The following is a 22,637-nucleotide window of genomic DNA, read 5'->3' as shown; positions in this document are numbered from 1 at the left end:
AGTTATGCCGTTTCCTGGTCAAACAACTAAATTCACTAATTATCAAAAGAAGTTTAGCCATCCGTAACGTTATTTATATGGATTTTGAAAGCATATTAGAAAAAAATTCCCACATGCCAAAAACAATCCGCAAAAATCGATCACAACCAAGATTCAGAAGCACATTCCATATGGTTTTACTCTATACTTAGTGTCTAATGTGACCAATCGTATGTACAAGCCGATATGTTATCCAGCAAAAAATGAAGAAGATTTGGCCAAATGTTCCTGCAAAATTGTTTTTGAAGAAACTTAATAAATTATCGAAATACATAGCTAAAAAGTATAATTCTAAGAATAAAATACCTATGAAATTGACCGAAGAAGAAGAAATTGCATATCAAAATTCAAATCTTTTGCCATATTTGTGAATGTGAGAGGGTTTTGATAATCAAACAAGAAAAAAAGGTACGAGATCATTGTCATTTAACAGGTAAATTTAGAGGTTCAGCTCATTTATCTTGTAACTTGAATCTCAAATTTCCTCAGAATATTCCAGTTTTTCTGCCACAATATGTCATGTTACGATACTCATTTGTACATAAAAGAGTTGGCGAAACAATATGGAAACGTTGATTTGATCGCAAACACCGATGAAAAATACATAAAATTATTCAGTAAATTCAGGATATGGGTATGAGTTTTGAAGATGATAAACCAAGAAAGTTCATCAAGTTTTCTTTCGAGATACGTTCAGATTTATGGCATCGTCTATAGAAAAGTTAGCTAAAAACCTCAAAAAAGATGATTTCAAACATACAAATCATTTTTATACAAGATGGTCTGAACGCAATTCTAGATAGACAACCAAATGACGAAGAAGAAATCTTTAAAAATTCTATCTGGAAAAGGAATATTTCCCTATGAATTTATCGATAGTATTGAAAAACTTGATTTACACAGAAGAATTGAGAATTCAAGATTTCTATTCACTTTTGACAGACGAGAGCATAATCTGAGAAAGATTTTTCAACACTACTTAAATGTATGGAACAAATTAAAAGTAAAAAATCTAGGAAATTACTCCGATCTCTATAACATTCAAGATGTTCTATTGCTCGCTGATATCTTTGAAAATTTCAGAAACATTTGTTTGAATTGCTATAAGCTTGATCCAGCACACTATTTAACAGCTCCCAGTCTTGCTTGGGATGCTATGTTAAAATTAACGCAGATAGAATTACAATTAATTAGTGATTATAACATGTATTTGATGATCGAAAAAAGGTATTCGCGGAGGCATTTCTCAGTGTATTAAACGATATGTGAAAGCAAATAACAAATATTTAAAAGATTTTGATAAGACAAAGCCGAAAACTATTTGTTGTACGTCGATGCAAACAACCTTTATGGGTATGGACTTATATGCAAAATTTACCATATAACGAAATCAAGTGGGATGGATCCTAAAACGTATACAACAGCAGAATGGAAAGAAACAATTTTGGAACTCACTGGCGACGAAGATTATGGATATATTTTTTAGAAGTTGATCTTGAATATCCGAAGAATTTACATGAAAATCATAAAAAGATTTGCCTCTTGCTCCAGAACATTATAACAACAAACTTTGCACAACTCTACTGGATAAAACTGAATATGTTGTTCATTCGAGAAATTTGAAATTCTATCTGGAAACAAGGAATGGTGTTTAAAACATGTGAATAGAGTTATTGCATTCGATCAGAAGCCTTTTATGAAAGATTACATTGATTTTAATACTAGTATGAGAACCAAAGCTACAAGCGACTTTGAGAAAGATTTTTACAAGCTGATGAACAACTCTGTTTTTGGAAAATCTATGGAAAATGTGAGAAACAGATGTGATATTAGACTAGGAAATGAAGAATTTTCAATGAAACAAGCTAAGAAAACAAATTTCAAATGCTTTAACATCTTTGACGACAACTGTATAGCGAGTCACATGTACAAGCAGAAAGTTAAATTTAACAAGCCCAATCTACATAGGTTTTTCAGTTCTTGACCTTTCAAAATTGTTAATGTACGAGTTTTATTACAACAAATTAAAGAAGTTTGATCCAGATTTGAATCTGTGTTACATGGACACAGACAGTTACTTCCTAGAATTGAAACGTGATCCTTACAAAAATTATTAAAGAAAATATAGATGATTTCGATACGAGCGATTATCCAAAAGATCACGAATGTTTCGCTACTAAAAACAAGAAGGTAATAGGGAAATTCAAAGACGAACTAAATGGGGAAATCTTAGAAGAATTTTGTGGTTTGAGGTGAAAGATGTACTCGTACAAATATCTAGACAAAAATCCAGTTAGGTGTAAAGGAATTAAGAGAAGCGTTGTAAATAAAACAATAAATATCGAAAACTTGAAGAGATGTTTGTTTGAAGATAAAGAAGAATTTAGAGAGATGACAGTAATCAAAAGCTATAAAACATGATTTGTATACCATCACCATAAACAAGCTGGCACTGAACGCTAAAGATGATAAGAGAAATGTCCTAGAAAATAAGATCGATACAGTACCGTATGGATATAAAGGCGAAGCAAAATCTAATATATTAGATGAGTTAAATAAACTTGGAAACTTTGACATGTAAATGGAAGATGATTTGATTCACTGCCACAAATGCAAGAAAAAAACGAAAATATAGATTCAAAAATCGTTCAAACTCAAAACGGGTTGTATAGAATTGCTGCAAAATGTTCAAAATGTAAGACAAACAAGAGTAAGTTTATAAAGAATCCAAATCCAAAACCTGTTAAGCAAGAATTGAAGACTAAAGATGAGATAGAGATTGAAGCTCGAGAAATTCATGCACCAGTACGAAAAAAGTTTAAAAAGAGAAAAATTATAACATTAGGAATTGACGATTATGGGCAGCAGATTTAGTTATAATGTCTAACTATTCAGATCAAAATGATGGATTTAAGTATATGTTAAATGTTATTGATACTTTCTCAAAATATGCTTGGTCAAGAGCTATCAAAAGAAAAAACGGCAAGGATATTTCAAAAGCTTTCGAAGATATAGTAAAAGATGCCATAAGGATCAATCACAAACCTCCAAACCTACTTCATACAGATAAGGGTTTAGAGTTCAAAAATAAAGAATTTAACGAAGTTTTGAGGAAATACAACATTAAGATTTATCATACTGAAAACGAAGAGAAATCAAGTATCGTAGAGAGATATAACAGAACTCAAAATGAGAGAATGAAAGTTCTTTTTGAGGTTAATAAAAAACTTTAAATGGATCGATATTCTTCAAAAAATAGTCACAAATTATAATGATACGGTTCACAGCACAATCAAAATGAAGCCCAAAGGACGTAGGTAAGGATGCAGAAAAGGAGTTATTAGAGACAGTTTTCGAGTATGTTCTCACCTGAAATTCACACGAAAACTAAATTTAAAGTCAATGATCATGTAAGAAATTGTTAGTAAAAAAAACAAACATTTTCGAACAAATATAAGAACAATTGGTCAAGAGAAATCTTTGTGATTTATCAAATTAATAACACAGATCCTGTAACTTATAGTATAAAAGATTTAAACAACGAAGAAATAACCGGAAAGTTTTATGAATATGAATTGAGAAAGTCAAAGATTTTTTTCTATATAAATGGAGGCTCAAAAGAAATGTTCAATGTGCAAAGAAATAAAAGGTTTTGAAGCTTTTTATAAAGATAAAAGTAGAAAAGATGGAATTATTTATAATTGTAAAGATTGTTATTGGAAGTATCATAAAGAGCTGTATGATAAAATAGAAAAATTAACTTTGGAAGAGAAAGAATGTCTTAAATGTAAAGAACTAAAAAAATTTCAGAGTTTAATAGTGATCACTATAGTAGAGATAAGAAAGACTCATATTGTAAAGATTGTGTAAAGAAGAATCACCATAGATTATATTATGAAGATACTCAATGTGAATGTGGAAGAACTATAAAATGGTTAAATAATTATCAAAAACATTTACAAACAAAAATATCATAATTCAAGAGTTTTTAGTAAAATTGAGTAACATTTTCATCGTGTAATTTAGATATTCTATAAATCAGTCGAGATTCAGTCATATTTGTGGTAAAATGATTTCCGTTGTATAAGGAATATTCAAAGATTCTTTCATTTGGTTATACAGATTGATAGAATTTGGTTCGTCATCAATGAACAAAATCTCTAATTCAGGATAATTTTATTTTTAGATGTTTTAATCGGTTTGGTATTTCTCGTTTCTGAGCTCTGATAACGTAATAAGGGATATTCCCACATGTGATTCTTCTTAATTAACACAAAAAACATGGTGTTTTTTCTTATCAAAAATCTTTACAAACAAGATCTGGTTTCATTAACTCCATTCGCAATTCTTGATTCTCTATTTTCAATGATTTCATTTCATCTTTAATTTGTAACTGTTTTATTTCATCTTTTAACTGCTTATTTTCGTTTTTTGAGTTTGTACTCACCATATTTTCTAATGGAAGATAATACTTCTTTCGTAACCCAATTTTTAAAAACAATTTCGCTTCTGGTTTATGCGATCTCAAAATTAAAGAATAAAAGTCCAGATTAATTAACGAAAACAGTGTTATTTTGGAAGTTTGAAGGTAAGCTATTTATAGCCCCCCTTATATTTAGGATTAAAAATAGAAGTTTTTATCATCTTCGTCAACGTTTAATATTATTGCTTGTCTCGTGTTTTCATATTCTAAAATTTTTTGTAAGAGCGTCGAATCGACGCCCTTGTCAGAATCTATGTTTTCAAAGCTTTTTTTTGTATTTTTCTTTAACATTGTCTTTATTCGTATTTTTTGTGAATATTTGTGAGGTGGCCTCGAGGGCTACCTTATCTTTTAGATAAAAGTATTGGTATTTATCATCATTATCAACTCGTTTTGAAAGTTTGAAGGTAAGAACGATAAGTTCCCCCTTGATTCATCATTCTTTCGACAATCTTAAATATATTGTTGTTTTTTACTCTCATTATTTAATAAATTTCCCTCAGAGTCTTGTATAGTTAGAACGATTTTTTGAATTCTTTTCATATTTTTTCTAATTGGAATATAATCGATTTCATTCGGTTTTTCACTGATTTTTGATCCATAAGCAACATTTGGGAAAAAAGTGTACAAAATTTCCGATTCTTTGTGTAAATGTTCGGTATGATTTTCAAAACTAGGTTCAACGAGATTGCAGTGCACTTCAATTACATCGAACGGTCTAAATTTTGGCGTTTTATTTCCTAAATATACCTGATTTGGCTCAATAGTTTCTTGAACAAACCTAACAAATCTACAATAATTGCTGAAAACATTATTCTTACTGGTGATTTTATTTGAATTTTATTAGAGAGATAATTTTTTTGCATTTCAAACTTGTTTTCGTCAAAGTTTAAAGATTTATCTGATTGTTTGAATGTTTTCAGATAATTTTTAAGGGAATTTTTTTATTTGAACGAAGGTATAATATCCTTTGTTTTAAACCATAATATTTTGTTATGTTCTTCTCACTAAATCCTATACAATAAGGAGAACTTTCACTAATATTTATTACAAAATTGTCAGAATAAAAACCGCTTAAACCGATAAAATAATTTGATTCTTCCTCTAAGTGTATAGGATGTTCCAAGTTTAAAACTAATTTAGAGCTTTCTGAAGTCAACTTGAACAGCTTCATTTTCGCAAGCGTTGCTTCAAGATGAAAATCTTCTATTTAAATGGAGAAATTTTTAAAGCAAAAAGATCAGATAAAACTTCAAACGTTTGAAGAAAATAAGAAAGATCAACCAATCAGATTGTTAATTGTTGGTTCAGTGGATGTGGAAAAACAAACTTTATTATTGAATTTTATCTACAATAGGTTTGATTCCTTATTCCAATTTGTATGTTTTTAGTAAATCTTTAGAACAAGACGCTTATAAAAAATTGCAAGAAAGATTTGAAAATATTGAGAAAAACTTAAGCAAAAAAGGTATCACATTTTTATAATGCCTCTGAGGGATATAGTTCCGTTAAGCGAATGTAAGCCCAATTCGTTAATCGTTTTTGATGATTGTATTTTAGAAAATAAAGACGTTATTAAGGAATATTTCGTAATGTCCCGTCACAAAAACATATCTTGTATCTATCTTTCCCAATGCTTTTCAAAGGTTGATAAACAAGTTATTAGAAATAATTTGAATATGCTGTGTGTTTTTAAGCAAGACGATCACTATTCGAGAAAAATTTACAACAATTATGTGGGATCTGATATGAGTTTTAACCACTTTAATGAATTGTGTGATAAAATTTGGAAAGAAGACTATGGATTTTTTAACTATTAATCTAACTTTGAAGCCTAAAAATGGTAAATATATGAATAAATTTTCTAATTATAAATGCTGCTCAGTGGTCTGACAAATCTACTTGATAAAATATTTGTTACAATTATTTTTACATTATCTTTACTTTTTATTTACATTATGAAAACAACTGAAAAACGGTAAATCTGTTCACGTTTTTACGTTCCACGTTCACGTTTTTACGTTCCACGTTCACGTTTTTACGTTCCACGTTCACGTTTTTACGTTCCACGTTCAACGTTTTTACGTTCCACGTTTCGTGTTCCACGTTTCAAAAAATTTTCCTAAATAAATGGTGAACGTAACTTCTGAAGAAGCGAAAAAAACTTGATCAAATCGAAAAGAAATTAATCAAAGAATTTAAAGAACAGATTCGAATTGATGAAGAAGAACAAGAACTTATTCAAAAAATTAATCAACCTGTAACTTCTGCAATAAAAAATGTTGAGGGCAAAATTGAAAATGTTTTAAGCGATAATCAAAATTTAATGAATTTGGTTCCCAGTTGTACGACAATTTGCCGATATTTCGATTCCAGAATCTGAGTTTGAATCGCCAAAATTACCATCTTCAACACCATTTAGACCTCGAATCATTGAAGACTCTACCATAGTTGAACCAATAAGTCCTGGAAAACAACGGATATAATAATTGGTGAAATTGGTAAAAAATTCCTTCCTAGAGCGAAGGATGATAAATTTGGTTTGTATTGGGATAGAAAAAAGAAAAGTTTTATGATTGGAAATTTACCCGTTAATTTTGAACAAAATGATATAATTATTAATGAAAAAATGTACGAAGGTACTCAAGGTTTATGGAGATTATTAACAGACAATGACGTTCCAAAAGATAATTTATATTCTGAAGAAGATTTGAAAAAGTATACAGAAATTTTATGGGAATCTGACTCAATTTACAAAAATAATGATCCATCTACTAAGAAGCCTAAGTCAAGTAGAGGTAAAAAATATATCAATTTGATTAAACCAATTTGGGAAAAAACGAATCGAAGGATCAGGTGTAAGAAAATACAATGATAATAAGATTGAGTACAGATATATCGACGATTTGACAAAACTCGATGGAATTATAAAATTATATTTATGCTCAAGAGAAGGCTGGAAACAACAATTTTTTTGAATGAAAAGAAAGCTATTAAAGATTTTATTTCGAACAAACTTGACGAAATGATTGAAAAACCTGATGGAATTAAATATTTAAAACGAATTTTGCCGGCAATAAGTTCATCTATGATTGAAGGTAGCGGACTTTTGAATGATTTTATCAACAATTTACCTTTTGAATTACACGTACCAACTTATCAGTATCTGGGGCCTGGCACAAAACTCGAAAAAAGACTACAAAGAGGAGATCCTGGTATAAATAAATTAGATCAAGCTGCTATGGAACACGATATTTTTTTATGCAAAACATAGTGACACAAATTCCAGACATTATAGCAGATAAAGTTTTGCAAGATAAGGCAATGGATAGATTTTTATCAAAAGATGCTAGTTTAGGTGAAAGATTTGTTGCACTTCCAACAGTTGGAGCAATGTTTTTGAAAGAGAAAACTAGGAATGGGAATTGAAGAGAACTTGAAATTTTAACTATATAAATGGAGGTGAACGTAAATTTCAGCAAAAATCAGAAAGAAAAAATAAAATCCGCTTTTAAGAAAAAAATACCCGTTAGTATTCAATTTAAAAATAGATCAACTAAAAAATGGCGAAGATAAGATATTTTTAACAAATAGACAATACTACAATAAACTCGAAAAACATAAGAAAAACAATAAAGGAACCAGAATAGAATTTTCTTATAATCAGTTGAAAGAACTTAAAAATGGTGGACTTTTGAAAGATTTATTAGATTTTGGAGAAAATATTCCAGTTGTTAAAAATGTTGTTCCTTATGTTCGTAAAGCTGCTCCAATCGTTAAAAAAGATGTGATTCCTATTGTTCGAAACATTTTAAAATTGGTTAGATAAAGAGTTTGGAAGATGTTACAGGATCTGGATTAGATGAAAAAACTTTGAATTACGTGAAATCAAACATCGGAAAAAAAAAATTTGAACCTTTAACATTCGGAGAATTGGAAGAAATCTGCAAAAACATTAAACATTTTAGAGGAATCTTCATGAGAGATACATTACCTGAAAAAGTTAAGAAATTTGAATGTGGAATTGTGAATTTAGACTCGATTATGGAAGTGGAACACATTGGATTTGTTATTATAAAAATGATAAGAATGCATGTTATTTTGATTCGTATGGAAGAATTGAGGACAAACCACCTATAGAATTGATTAAATATTTGAAAAAATCAAACGTTTATTATAACGATTCTCAAATTCAAGACTACAAAGATCCCCAATTTGTGGTCATTTATGTGTTTTTGTGTTGAATGAACTGAGTGATGGTAAAGATTTTAAAGAAGTTGTTAACAAATTATTGGCTTAATAAATATGGATTCACAAAATATTTTTGACGTATTTGGAACACAAATTATTCAAAATGTAGAATAATAGTTTGAATTTTGATAGTTTGAGAAATGAGTTTGATAACAAGTTAGAAAATTTATTACAAAAACCTTCCAGATTCAGATATGTTTGCTGTCGAGATTGAAGATTTTAAAGCAGAATATGACAACAAACTTGCAAATTTCATGAGTTCAAATGAAGTTGCTGATAAAATAAAAACATTGGAAAAAGAAGTTGATGATGGTGTAAAAAAATTATTTACCAATTTAATGTCTCATATCGAAAAAGCTGATAAAATTACTGAAGCGATCAAAGTTGAAAAGAATATGTTAGTTTAGCTAATAAAAAAAGAATTGTCGGTGTTCGACCTGGTATTGACAAACATGATGTTGTTGTTAAAGAACAAATTTTAAAACCTCTAAAATTATCAGAAAACATCGATATTGTTGATTTACATTGATCCGAATGTTTTAAAAGTGCCTTAGATTTTAAAGGAAAAAGAATTAGCAGTGTTAGTAAAGGAATTAATCCATTTGATGTTGTTGTAATGATTCAATTAGAAGATCCTATTAAAGTGTTTAATGAACTAAAACAAAATTATGAGAATCATAAACAGCATGTTAAAGATTTTACAACAGAAGTCTATGACAAGTTAGAAGCCAGAAATAGAAGATCAGTAGACGATGTTGGTGAAATTAATGAAAAACTTACTAATTTTAAAGAGTCTTTTGATAAGTTTAGTTTAGATGCTACGAAAAACTTTTGAGAATATTGGTCATAAATTTGTTGAATACAATGATTCTTATGCTGTCAAATTTCAAAAATTACAAGAAAAACTTAATAATATGGAGGAAGATCTTACTGAAATAGGTATTCGCGTAGGGTTTTATGCACGATAAATTTTCCCTAAATAAATGGCGCTCATATATTGTGTGAGATGTAAAGAGAAAATCTGCCACAAACGATATAAAATACTATGCAAAACATCAATGGAGTTAAGAGAATTTCTGGAAAATGTGCTGAATGTAACGCTAAAAAGAGCCAATTTATAAAAACTTGAAATTTTTCCCTAATAAATAGAGATGGCGGGACACTACAGTGCTTTTCGATCTTTTTATAATGCAACACGAAAGAGATTTGAAAAAAGAACATTGGGATGATATTTCTCAAAAATATGAATTATCCGAAGATATGATGAGATTATACGTAAACAAATTGAATTGGTATAAACATTGCAAAATATCAAAATCTGTCCCCAGAGTTCATTCAAGAAAATATACATTATCAATTAAAAGATCATATGTCTGTTCTTTGCCTCTATCAACACTTGAGTATAAAGTTTTTTGGATGAAAATAAAGATACAGTTGATTGGAACAATATTATAGATAGCGGTTACTACCCTGTGCAGATTTTATTGAAATATGTGACCGAGATCGCAAAAATTTAAGGAACAGAATCCTGAATATGACGAAGTAGATCATTAAAAATGACTAAAATCTTTTCTTATCGACTTATACATGATGTTTTAAAATTTCTAAATTTTCTCTTATTAAATGGTGGACCTACAAAAAGTATTCAGGCGAATATTGAAAGGGCGGAGTTTAAAAATTCTATCCAATTAGTAAACAACATTTGAATGAACCGAATAAAAGAACTGAGTTTAATATTGATTTTGGAGATAACTTTTGCTCGTCTAACTTCCAGTTTTATATTTCTGGAAACTTTAACAAAACAAGATGGTCAAGCATATCTTGGAAACTGATAATGTTAGATTAATCGATAATTTTATACCGTTTTTATTTTCTAAGATTGAAGTAAGAAAACACAATAAATTGATAGAAGAAGTCGAAAACTGTGGTCAATTAAGCACTATTAAAGGAACCATTTGTTATTCCAAAAGTGATGTATTTTCAAACAGTTTTGAATCAACTTTTAAATTTGGACAATTTGAAGCGGTCGGTGATTTAGCACATTTCGGCTTAGGATTCTTTGAAAATGTTACTATTCGATCTATAAAGGTGGATTTTACATTAGTTTCATAAGAGCTGAAGACGATGATGTGATTCTGAAGACTGCAACTGGAAATGTTATGCCTGTTGATGGCAAAATTACAATTAACGAGTTTTTCATTAGAGTTCCGATGATTTATTTACAAAACCACGAGTAAAATTCAGTTGATTGATGAAATTATAAAATCTCAAAACATCACGTTTAATTTTCTAGATTGGCAATGTAATTGAGCAAAAAGGTATTTCCGGAACAAACTTATTCGTTCGATATCACAAATATTTATAGAAATATATCTTCAATCCCCAAGTTCGTTATCATAGGTTTTCAAACAGATAGACAGAATAATCAAGAAAAAAATCCTTCAAAGTTTGATAGTTTGGATGTAAAAAATATCAGAGTAAAATTGAATGGTTCTTATTATCCAGATGGATTACAAAATTTAAACATTTCCGGTGGTCTTTTCAGAATCATGTATCAGATGTATCAAGATTTTAAGAAAGTTTACTACAAAAATATGGAAATGTATTATAATCCTAAAGAATTTTTAGCGAATAGACCTATTTATGTCATTGATACAACAAAGAGTTTGACAAATATTTCTGCTTCAAAGAACGATATAATTATCAATATGGATTTTCAAAATGCTGTTACAAACGCGATTTGTTATGTTGTTGTGGTTTCTGAGAAATGTTTAGCCTATGATGTGATTAAGAACGATATTAAAGAAATTCAGTAAAATTCTAGATTTCTGTTGAGCGAATGTTAGCAAATTTCATTATTTCCGTTTATTAGATTTTTCATTAAGATTTCTGGATTTTTTCATTAAAACAGCTTATAAAATGTAGAAGCCTACAATGAAACAGTAAAACAGCTATAGATTCGGTTTATTTTACATTCGTGGTTTCCTGTTAGATTTCTTAGATTTGTTTATGGTTCAATGGACAGTATTTTACATTGATTTTCTGACTGTCCCAAAAGTGCGCTAGAACCCTTATATTCATATCTACTCATTTGTTTATATATATGTATTTGTATATATATATATATATATATATATATATATATATATATATATGTGTGTGTGTGTGTGTGTGTGTGTGTGTGTGTGTGTGTGTGTGCTTAGATATTTCTTGAGTTTGTGGCTCTTTCAGAAAAGTTATCACACCATTATTACTATCATGATGGAAAAAAAAAATTAAAATTACTCTCTTGTTGCCAAACAATAACATAGAGTTTATATATAGGAGAAGGAATAGTTATTCAGTTCAACTACTTATGTTTTATGTACATACATGTATTATAAAATATTGTAACAGTAGAATCTGTGTTAACATACTAATTCAATAAATTTGGGAGGTACCGAACTATTTTGGGCTAGATGAACTATCAAAATATTTTGGTATGTTTACCGGTATAATATATCTCGATAATGGAAGTTAAAGTTCTCGAAATTATTTACTGTATTCCAGCATAACGAGCGGTATATGTTAGAGTGTTCTAGGAACTTTGGATCTGAGTTAGAGATAACACAGGTTCAAATACTGTGTGTGACCTTTGCATTTTTATCAGTACTATCGACCTTGTACTGCACCGACTCTCTCCCTTAATCTCTTTGATAAGATCCTCGCACAGGCCAGTGGCCCATAAGGACGGGCAGAACGAGGAATACAAGGGAATCGAACTATCCTTAAAAAATAAAATAAATCCACGTAAAGAGAAGTTATGCTGTGTTTGTTTAATTTCATTATAATTATATCAATGCAATACCATACACTATCAGCAACGTTTGCTTTAGTAGAATAAGTATAAAATTGTTATAAATACTATAAATGTGACTGAAATACCACATTGAAATTCATGTTTTTAATGTAGAAAAAATAAAAAATAAATTAATAATCCAAATTAAGTACTGTATATTGTTTCCAACGTTATTCATTATTTACACGAAACTTACACAAGAGTATTGCGTAGTAAATATAAAAATGTTATATTTATTTGTAGAAAGATGATCAAAAGATGTAATCGGCACGTAACGGTTGTGTGTTAAATTTTACACAGTTAAATAGCATACCCATTATTATTATTAAAGGATAAATGATGATACACTCTTAAAACATTATTTAAATGAATTAACAAAAAGAAAAATGTCATTGAATGTATTAATTCATATTTAGTTCTACATAGTTTTTATGCTATATATAAGTCCATTTTAAATCATAATATAACTATTTTGGCTAATTGAATACAATGTTTCAAGGCGAGCTTTTGATTGTAATTAAGATCAGTAAATAAAAGACCATGAAAACGAGTTCCAATCAAGACGCTTGGCATTTGTATTTCCAATCCAGCCTGAGAGTTATTTGCTTTGATCTTTGAATGTATATTTGTACTGCACTGTGTTATAATTTTGGCCTGGATTGGTGACCGAATATACTGACTAATTAAAATGGCATTAATCAGCAGGATAAGGTGTAATTTTAGTGATAAATACCAAAGAAACAACACTACTCACTGAACACTATATTATTGAACTATTTCATAATACAAATGTGGTAATAAATTCAAACAATGTTTTATTTTTTGAATACAAAACCTAGTTAATTGGCAATCCATCACATGAAATGTAGGTCAAAATATTTACTTCGTAATTCTGTTCACGCATTCACTGCTGGTATACAATGAAATTATCTTGAGTAGCCTCTCACTTAAAAAAACTTATCGTCCGTTGAAAATTGTACCGCCACTTTTGTCATGGAAATGAAGATAGACGTCCATATATTAGACAATGGATTTCCAATTTTAAAATAATTATAATCTTACTGACGTCATAAAAATACACAATACTCGCGGCTAAAAGTATAATAAATATTAATTACATAGTTGTTCAAAACGATCGCTTACAAGTCTATAGTAGTATGCGTGAATCCTATAATACAGTAAATATCGCATGCAAATACATTTTGAACGATTGCTTTAGTCTATGTAACTTATTCGAATAAACTATGTGGTTATTTAAATGTATATGTTACAAGACGACATTTAGTTGACACTTATATATATATATATATATATATATATATATATATATATATATATACATATATATATATATACACAAAATAATTAGTACATATTTAATGATTTTAATATTTAATGATTAATATGATTACAGAAAAATATCGTTCTATATATATCTTATCAGTTGTTTAAGGGAAGAAGTGTATAAATCACTGAAAATATAGAATTACCTAAAATTAAATCATTCTTTATATCCAGGGTCAATCAGGACCAACAGGACCTCCGGGGCCAGCAGGGGTTCCTGGCATCAAGGGAATCCCAGGAGACTCCGGTCGACCTGGCAATCCGGGGCCAATGGGGCAACCGGGACCTCAGGGGTTGGACGGGATCAAGGGAGAGCGAGGAGGCGAGGGCCCTCCTGGAGGACCAGGACCCGCAGGACCTCAGGGTTCTCCCGGTGACAGAGGATTACCAGGACTTCCTGGATCTACAGGACCTCCCGGTCTCAGCGGCCAACGGGGAGCTCCGGTACGTTCTTCTTCAATGTATAGTTTTTGACACATTCACACTTCTTTTTAAGTTTTAAGAAGTGCTGATTTTCTACAACTATGGTTTTATATTTTCCTAAGTATTGCCAGTCTCGTTGAATTATAATGTCACTGTTTAGATGAACGTACGATATAAACATGTTTATAATATGTCTTAGGTCTACTTTCATTAAATATATTATATAGTAAACAAATATACATTAATGATTTTAGTATGAAAATGTTTGGTTATAAACATGATATTTAATACAGGTACCAGAAGAAAATAACTTAATAAAAATAATGTTTTGCAAGTAAATGTTGGTGAAAGACCTTTCATTTGTGAATAAGCATATTTCACCTATTCACGTCATCAAAAATGGTGGTAAACAGCTGCAATAACCTCATCTAGAAGATCGAAAATTATTGTTATATGACTAGTGCGGCGTGATCGTGCCCTGTCCCAGGAGTCGAGAGACTAGTGTGAAACGGATCATCACAAAATTACACGAGGTTTAGTGGGGATAAACATTAAAAAAATAATAAAAGAATATTTGAAATTTAAATTAAAAAAAATAAATTAAATTTTTAATTATTTATATTTTTAAATAAAAAAAACATTAAATTATTTTGTTACTTGTATAATAATTTTATAATTACATTTATTAATTTTTATAATTTAACTTAACATTGCCCAAGGTAACGTTTTTAACGGTTACTATTTTTTTAACTTATCGCACTTCAAAATAACAATCTTACATGAACAAAAGACTCGAAAATCACTATTTCGATTGTATTATCTCTATGGCTAAGGCTGTATAACTATTATTTTCATATTTGACAAATGGTTTTACGCCTCAAATTAATAATTAAATTTAGAAAAAAAAACTTTTAATTGAAAAACTTTTTAATCGATTTCCTGCCATAGTTTTACTATCAAAACTAGCATAGCTGCCTGTCGAGTTATCTTTTTAGTACTCCTCTATAGATTTAAAAAACAAATGTTCGTTAAATACAAATAAATTGGTTTCCAGACTACTCTGGACGTTTTCGGACTTAAAATTGCTTTGAATAGAGTCACAAATAAACTACAGACACAATCTAGGGTTAAAACAGGTCTTATGTTATTAGATTTTGTTGTTAATAACTTCTGTAACATCTCTATTTATATTCATTATTACAGATTTTATAAGCAGTTTGTGTTCTTTAATTACATATACTGTATTGTATTATATACATGTTGTATAATTATATATAAATATATATATACCATATATATATATATATATATATATATATATATATGTACGCTAAGCAAATGTTACAAATATACAAATACTGGGCCAAAGATAAAAAGCAAACACACACACACACACACACACACACACACACACACACACACACACATGTTATATATCATATTTAATGTTTAAAAATATTGTATTAATATTTGATGTTAAACTATAACATACAATATTATAAACCATGCAATTGCTATACAAGCAAAATATTGCACCAAATATTAACAAATATAAATATATATATATATATATATATATATATATATATATATATATATATATATGTATAATTAAAATTGATACATATGAATAACAATTCACCACAGTTATGAGGAATGCGTTAAACGTTAATTCATTTTATCCGTGTCACAAGAATACAATATAAAATGTAAAATATGTACAATATTCTATACAAAAACGGATATTTGTGATTTATTTTTTTTAACTTTCCACTATTTGGTCATACAATAAGTGAATATTTACCAGCTTACGACACTGCAACTAAACGATCACTTGTGCCAGGACGTTACAGTTGACTGTAGACTTCAAACCACAAAACACTTTTTTAGGGGTCGTGCCGAGGGATTCGGGGATTAATTCACACCGCGGGCGTCTCCAGAGGGTTCTATCCTAGCCGTCAGTGAGAATTGTGTCTCTTTCATTCTCTCTCTTTCAACATTATTACACATATACCTACCACATGCCGCGTAACGGCTTTCATTCTCAAGATATCCTGCGGACAGATAGGCAGACATACAACCATACAGAACAGAAATTGATACGCTCAGACAAATTCCGTTGTTGGGTATGCACCATCCTAGAACACCTTGTCTATATACAAATTAAATTTCATGGAAAATAAACAATCTATGGGTAACAACTTTGTCGGGATATTTAGCCAGATGATACATCCAAAATTTTGTTCATTAAGTTATGTTTCTTAGCGGTGTTCAAATAATAACAGTTCCGGAGAGCTAGGGAGGGCACTACAACGCGAATGCGGTTGCCACCGTACTTTTCATATTGACTTTCCATTCTGTTATTTTTTGTTTTACTCTATAATTAAAAATATCACATGTTCAAATCTCACATTATTGTACTCAGTTTTCTTTAAATACAGAAAAGTAAAAGCCATTATAAAATGGTGTTGTATTTGTTGGGATAGTAAGCCTACACATGGTAATACTTTACATATTCGAATCTCTTATGAAAGTATTGATTTTTTAATTAATATGTATTTATTCTGTAAATTTTCATTGGCATCATGGTCACCCATTAGGCCAACGTAAAAAGGTTCGCTAACGCTCAGCCAAAACCCATGAAGTGACATGCACCATCATTCAAGGCAGTGTTTCTCATATTGCAATCAAGATTCATGCAAAATTTCAAGTCTGTAGCTCATTCAGTTTTCGAGATCTCGTGCGGAAAGACGACGTATAGACAGACAGACAGACAGAAATGAAATTAGTCCAGCCTCTTCAGTGAAAGGCTTCGCTAAAAGTCAGCCAATATGTATAATATGTATAGAAACTAAAAACTTTTAAGATTTGTTTATTAGGCCTTTTTGGGGTTTAATATTAAAAAAAGTAATGAAGACAATTTTATTTCTTACTTTGTTTCCATGGAATGTTTAGTTACTATACTTGATATATGAACAAAGATGAGGAAGTTTTAGGAAAATGTATATTTAATGTTGTATAACTTAAAATATACAAAATTATAAAAGTATATCATATGTACACATCTACAACTTGACTATTTAAATTTTTAATTCATAGGAACCTACAGGTAATTTAATATATTTATTGAGAAACAGTAAACCAGTTGGAACGGATACGGATATCATGGAAACCATCAGTACTAACACGCTGTTCAAACAACTTTTATAGACCTTGAGCTATCCAGGAGCTGAGATAGTCGTGTTGTTAGGGTTATTGTATAACACTAAATGGAGATGTGACTTGTATTACTCCCGGCTCCTGTCGTAACCGACGTTATTACAGATTATTGTGTTTATCATGATATGACCGTTGTATAAAGTAGTATTGTCTACGACTTTTATACACTGTTAATAGTTCGTATTACTCTAGTAGTACTGTAGAGTAGTACTGTATAAGTTACACTAACTGTTTGCATACAATTTGACCTATTTCAACGGTAAGGATATACTAACTTTGAACGTGTAACCAATAAAATTTAATTGGTTCAGAAAGCAAACCGATTATATGATCAAGTAATTACGTCTCATATCGTAGTACTCGAAGCATCCTTGATGGGGTTACGATAAAAGTTAGAACAGATAACTAATGAGTGGGGACAGATGTGTTCTACATTTGCTCTTGTTTACGCTCGTTAATGCCTACAATAAAAGTAAAACAGAGTAATAGAGTGTACTTATAAATAAAATGTTTTACAAAAAATTGTGTTTTAAAAAAAATACCTTTTTGGGGCACTCTGTGTGGTGGTCTTATAAAAAACAAGCACGAATGCGCGATTGTGTAAATATCTAATCTAAATTAAATTCGGAGTGTATTTTTGTATGCTCCAACTTTATCACATGTGTCTGTGGTATCAGCTCTACACGTAGTGTACATCATCACTACAGCCTTACAGCGCAAGGCTAGCACTAGTAATCACATATGCTCAGCTAGGTACCACATCATGGTATCACGACTATCCTCTGTCTGACTAGCCTTACAGCGCAAGGCTAGAAATAAACCAGTAATCCTGTATGTCATATGCCTGTATGCTCTAACTTTATCAGCAGGCTCTAGGTACTGTATGGTATCACGAGACTAGCTTAGTAATCCTTTATCTCAACATTCTGTGGTGTCTCTAGTACTGTGTGCACATCACACTGGTATCACGACTATCCTCTGTCTGACTAGCCTTACAGCGCAAGGCTAGAAATAAACCGGTTTCGTCAGTAATCCTGTATGTTCATATGCAAGAGTGTGTTTTGTATGCTCTAACTTTATCAGTGTCATTCTGTGGTGTCAGGCTCTACACGTACTGTGTGCACATCACACTGGTATCACGACTATCCCTCTGTCTGACTAGCCTTACAGCGCAAGGCTAGAAATAAACCGTTTCGTCAGTAATCCTGTATGTTCATATGCAAAGACTGTGTTTTGTATGCTCTAACTTTATCAGTATCATTCTGTGGTGTCAGGCTCTACACGGTACTGTGTGCACATCACACTGGTATCACGACTATCCTCTGTCTGACTAGCCTTACAGCGCAAGGCTAGAAATAAACCGGTTTCGCCAGTAATCCTGTATGTTCATATGCAAGACTGTGTTTTGTATGCTCTAACTTTATCAGTATCATTCTGTGGTGTCAGGCTCTACACGTACTGTGTGCACATCACACTGGTATCACGACTACCCTCTGTGTGACCAGCCTTACAGCGCAAGGCTAGAAATAAACCGGTTTCGCCAGTAATCCTGTATGTTCATATGCAAGACTGTGTTTTTGTATGCTCTAACTTTATCAGTATCATTCTGTGGTGTCAGGCTCTACACAGGTACTGTGTGCACATCACACTGGTATCACGACTATCCTCTGTCTGACTAGCCTTACAGCGCAAGGCTAGAAATAAACCGAATTGTAAAGCGAACCGATTACAAATCTTTCTAGAGTTTTATTGTAAAATTAACTTAAGGTTTCTGTACATTTCTTGGTATAATTTTAAACATATATGAAAATAAGCACCATTAAGCAATAAGATGAAATATTTATGAACAAATAAAACAAGGCTGCAAACCTGTCACGTAAAAGGTCTTTTGAAAAGAATATAATTTTAATAAGATTTACAGACATGCTGGACAACATTTTTATCAAATATGCCTGGGAGTTTTCCTGTATTTTTCATGCTTAAATTAACTCAAAAGTCCCTTGTCATTTTTATGACTACCATGACCTCCTCGTGGACTATTTATTTGAACTGCAACGAAAGTTACCAAAAGGTAAAAGGAAGGTAAGCTAAACGAATAGCTTATACTTCATCACTTTTCGACTAAAAAAGTTTAATATATATTTACTGGAAGTTTTATTGATTAATGTATGCATAAAAGTCATAACAAAATTAGATTATCCTGATTAAATGCTTTTAACGTCTGATGTATCTTCATTAATTTACATTTCTTTTGCATTGAGTGCTTTTGTAACTGTACATTTTATAAAACGTTTGAATAAAACATAAATAAATAAGGTAGCAGACTACCTCTCTGTATTTATACAACCATTAAATCCAAATCCGAGAATACACGATTAAAGTCATAAATTATTCTCTTTCATTCTGCTGCTAAATGAAAGCATAAAACGCTGATGATGGTAATCAGTGATATAATAAATATGGTAAATAAATAAATGAAAATACTACTAGTAATAAACCCTGCTAAAAGTATTTGAATGAAATCGTAAAACATCGATGATAACAACAGTAAAATAATAAATATTGCATCAATAATACATCCTTGATAAACCCTGCTAAAACTTTTTGATTGAATGCACAAAAAATTGACAATTAATTCAGCAAGATAATAAATATTGTATCAATAATACATCCTTGATAAACTCTGCTAAAAGTCTATAAATAACAAATGATGATTGATCTAGTGAGATAATAAACCCTGATAAAAGGCTTTGTTGCAAGTCATATAACTTACATTGTTGAATAAAAAATGACACCTTATAAGCCTGGTAGGACAATTGCATCGAACTGGTGTTAGGCTTTTACCGAAAACTGCCATGCTCCTATCTATGTTAAAATATTGAATTTGAAAATGTTTATATTGAATTATCAGCTAGAGTGTTTCTTCAATATATAGTTTACAACTTGTATGAATAATTTTATAGTTTAGCAAAGTTATAATTACGTTTAATCCTTCAGAACATAAATACTAAATGTATATATTATTATGCATCGAATTTGAAAACGGTAGTGTATGTGATCAAGAACATACATGTATGTTAATGACCAAAGATAAACATTGAGCTATGTACCAAATATAGATGATATAGATGGTATATGTCGTCATTGTATGTTACTTTTCAAGATCATATACATGGTGACTTCTTTCCTCAAATATAGGTTGTTTATAAAAATCAGTTTATAATTATCAGTATACGTTTGAAAACTCTAGATTGTCTACCATAAACAGATTAATTAAAGACGATTATCACAATGACAAAAAGTATTAGTTTTGATTAAAGTATGAATTATTATCACTAATATATCGTGTGGTAATATAATAAATATTAGGTAGACTATTGTAATCAAATTACACAGTTAACAATATGTAGACATAAAATATATGTATAATCTAGTATTTATGTATATAATTACTATACGTTAGTGATTATTATATCTTCGTCTAAGTAATGGTAAGTGAATCTGACCTGACAAGAAAATGTCTCTTTTCAGGGAGAAACAGGACCTGCTGGTAAACCTGGGTCGGATGGAGCTCCAGGACCACAGGGTGTTCAGGGCAACCCAGGACCTCCAGGACCTCTCGGCGAACAAGGTCCTGAAGGTCCCAGTGGGAAGATGGGACCCCCAGGGATATCAGGTCGGCCTGGAGACAAGGGTCCTGTAGGAATTCCTGGCAATCCTGGAGCACCTGGAGCACCTGGCCTTATGGTGAGTTGTTCCAGATCTACAACAAAGTAAACATGTGTCTTCATAGCCCCTACAATGTACCGTGTTCGGTTAGTTTGGTTTAGAGATAAAACTACCAGTTTAATACCACAGTCTTATTAAAAGGCTTAAGAAACCTTTAAAATTTAAATCCATTTAGAAAGATAACAAATAAAATTAAGTTAACAAATTGAACTGGCTGGAATAAAGTAAACTTAACATATATTCAACTAAATAAATTCTTTATTGTAGTTATTTATTTTTAAGTCTTGTACAGCGGAACAATATAATTACAGAGTTCAACCGCCAGTTTACGTACCCGATTTTGTGCCGAATGACCATCCCAACTTTTCTACAAATAATTTTATTAGTCATAGATTTTGTATTGCTACATAATGCAGTATTAAATGCAATAACGGAATGCAGTATTTTATTTTATAATTTCGTAAGGAAATTCCATAATTATGAAAATTACGATAACAATTCGGGTTTCCACAATTCAGCACCAGAGTTTTGTGAAACCAAAAATACATAATAGCCAACTCAAAAATAGGAATTTTGCGAATTATTGCTGTACAACAGAATAGTGACAGAATTGAATAGCTTTATTGCTCATGGTACATGTATTAAATTCGTAGAAGAATAAATAGTAGATATATTACGGATTAAAATACAATTATAAACTAGTGGAATTAATAATAATAACAACTTATTCATTCATTCGATCTGTTGAATCTATTCTGGATTCATTTCAATATGAGTACAATGCAGGACTATTCTATGGATAACCAGAGTAAGCATTTAAGGCGAAGAATTAAACTTCTTCATGATAAAGGTTTCGTTTACGTTTTGGTCTAAATAAACACGGATTATGGTAATTTTTAACAAAATAGAAAATGTGAAATTGTTGCAGCTTTTCACACTATGTTTAAAATCAATGATTCAAGGTCATGTTATGGAATCTAATATTTAAATATATTACTTTTGTTATATTAATAAGTGTGATTACAAAAATAAAGGTTATAATAAAAATAAGGACCATTGAAACAAAAAAGGAAATTTATAATATACTCCTATTGAGAAAAGGATCAACAGCTTTCTATGGCCATTAAAGATCATTTAATAACTGTTAATAAAGATGTAAAGGAAAATTCATTTAAACAACAAAGTTCCGAAAAGCAGCCATGTTATTACAAATACATCTCCATATATATATATATATATATATATATATATATATATATATATATATATATATATATATAGATGGAAGCACTACCATTATAAATGAAGCCT

The 22,637-nt window shown here is 30.3% G+C and overlaps 1 protein-coding gene across 1 annotated transcript in view; it reads left to right on the top strand.

Annotated features, from left to right (window-relative positions):
• The window catches only part of LOC124369970 (collagen alpha-1(I) chain-like), a 110,276-nt gene that overhangs the window by 65,129 nt on the left and 22,510 nt on the right, over positions 1 to 22,637 (top strand). Inside the window, exons 25-26 of the mRNA XM_046828204.1 lie at positions 14,130 to 14,399; positions 21,129 to 21,344. Coding sequence (XP_046684160.1) covers positions 14,130 to 14,399; positions 21,129 to 21,344 — 486 coding nt within the window. The remainder of the gene's footprint in view (positions 1 to 14,129; positions 14,400 to 21,128; positions 21,345 to 22,637) is intronic.

Source organism: Homalodisca vitripennis, chromosome X (assembly GCF_021130785.1).
Source record: "Homalodisca vitripennis isolate AUS2020 chromosome X, UT_GWSS_2.1, whole genome shotgun sequence".
In the NCBI taxonomy this organism is placed as follows: Eukaryota; Metazoa; Arthropoda; class Insecta; order Hemiptera; family Cicadellidae; genus Homalodisca; species Homalodisca vitripennis.
This window is presented reverse-complemented; position numbering and strand designations above follow the sequence as displayed.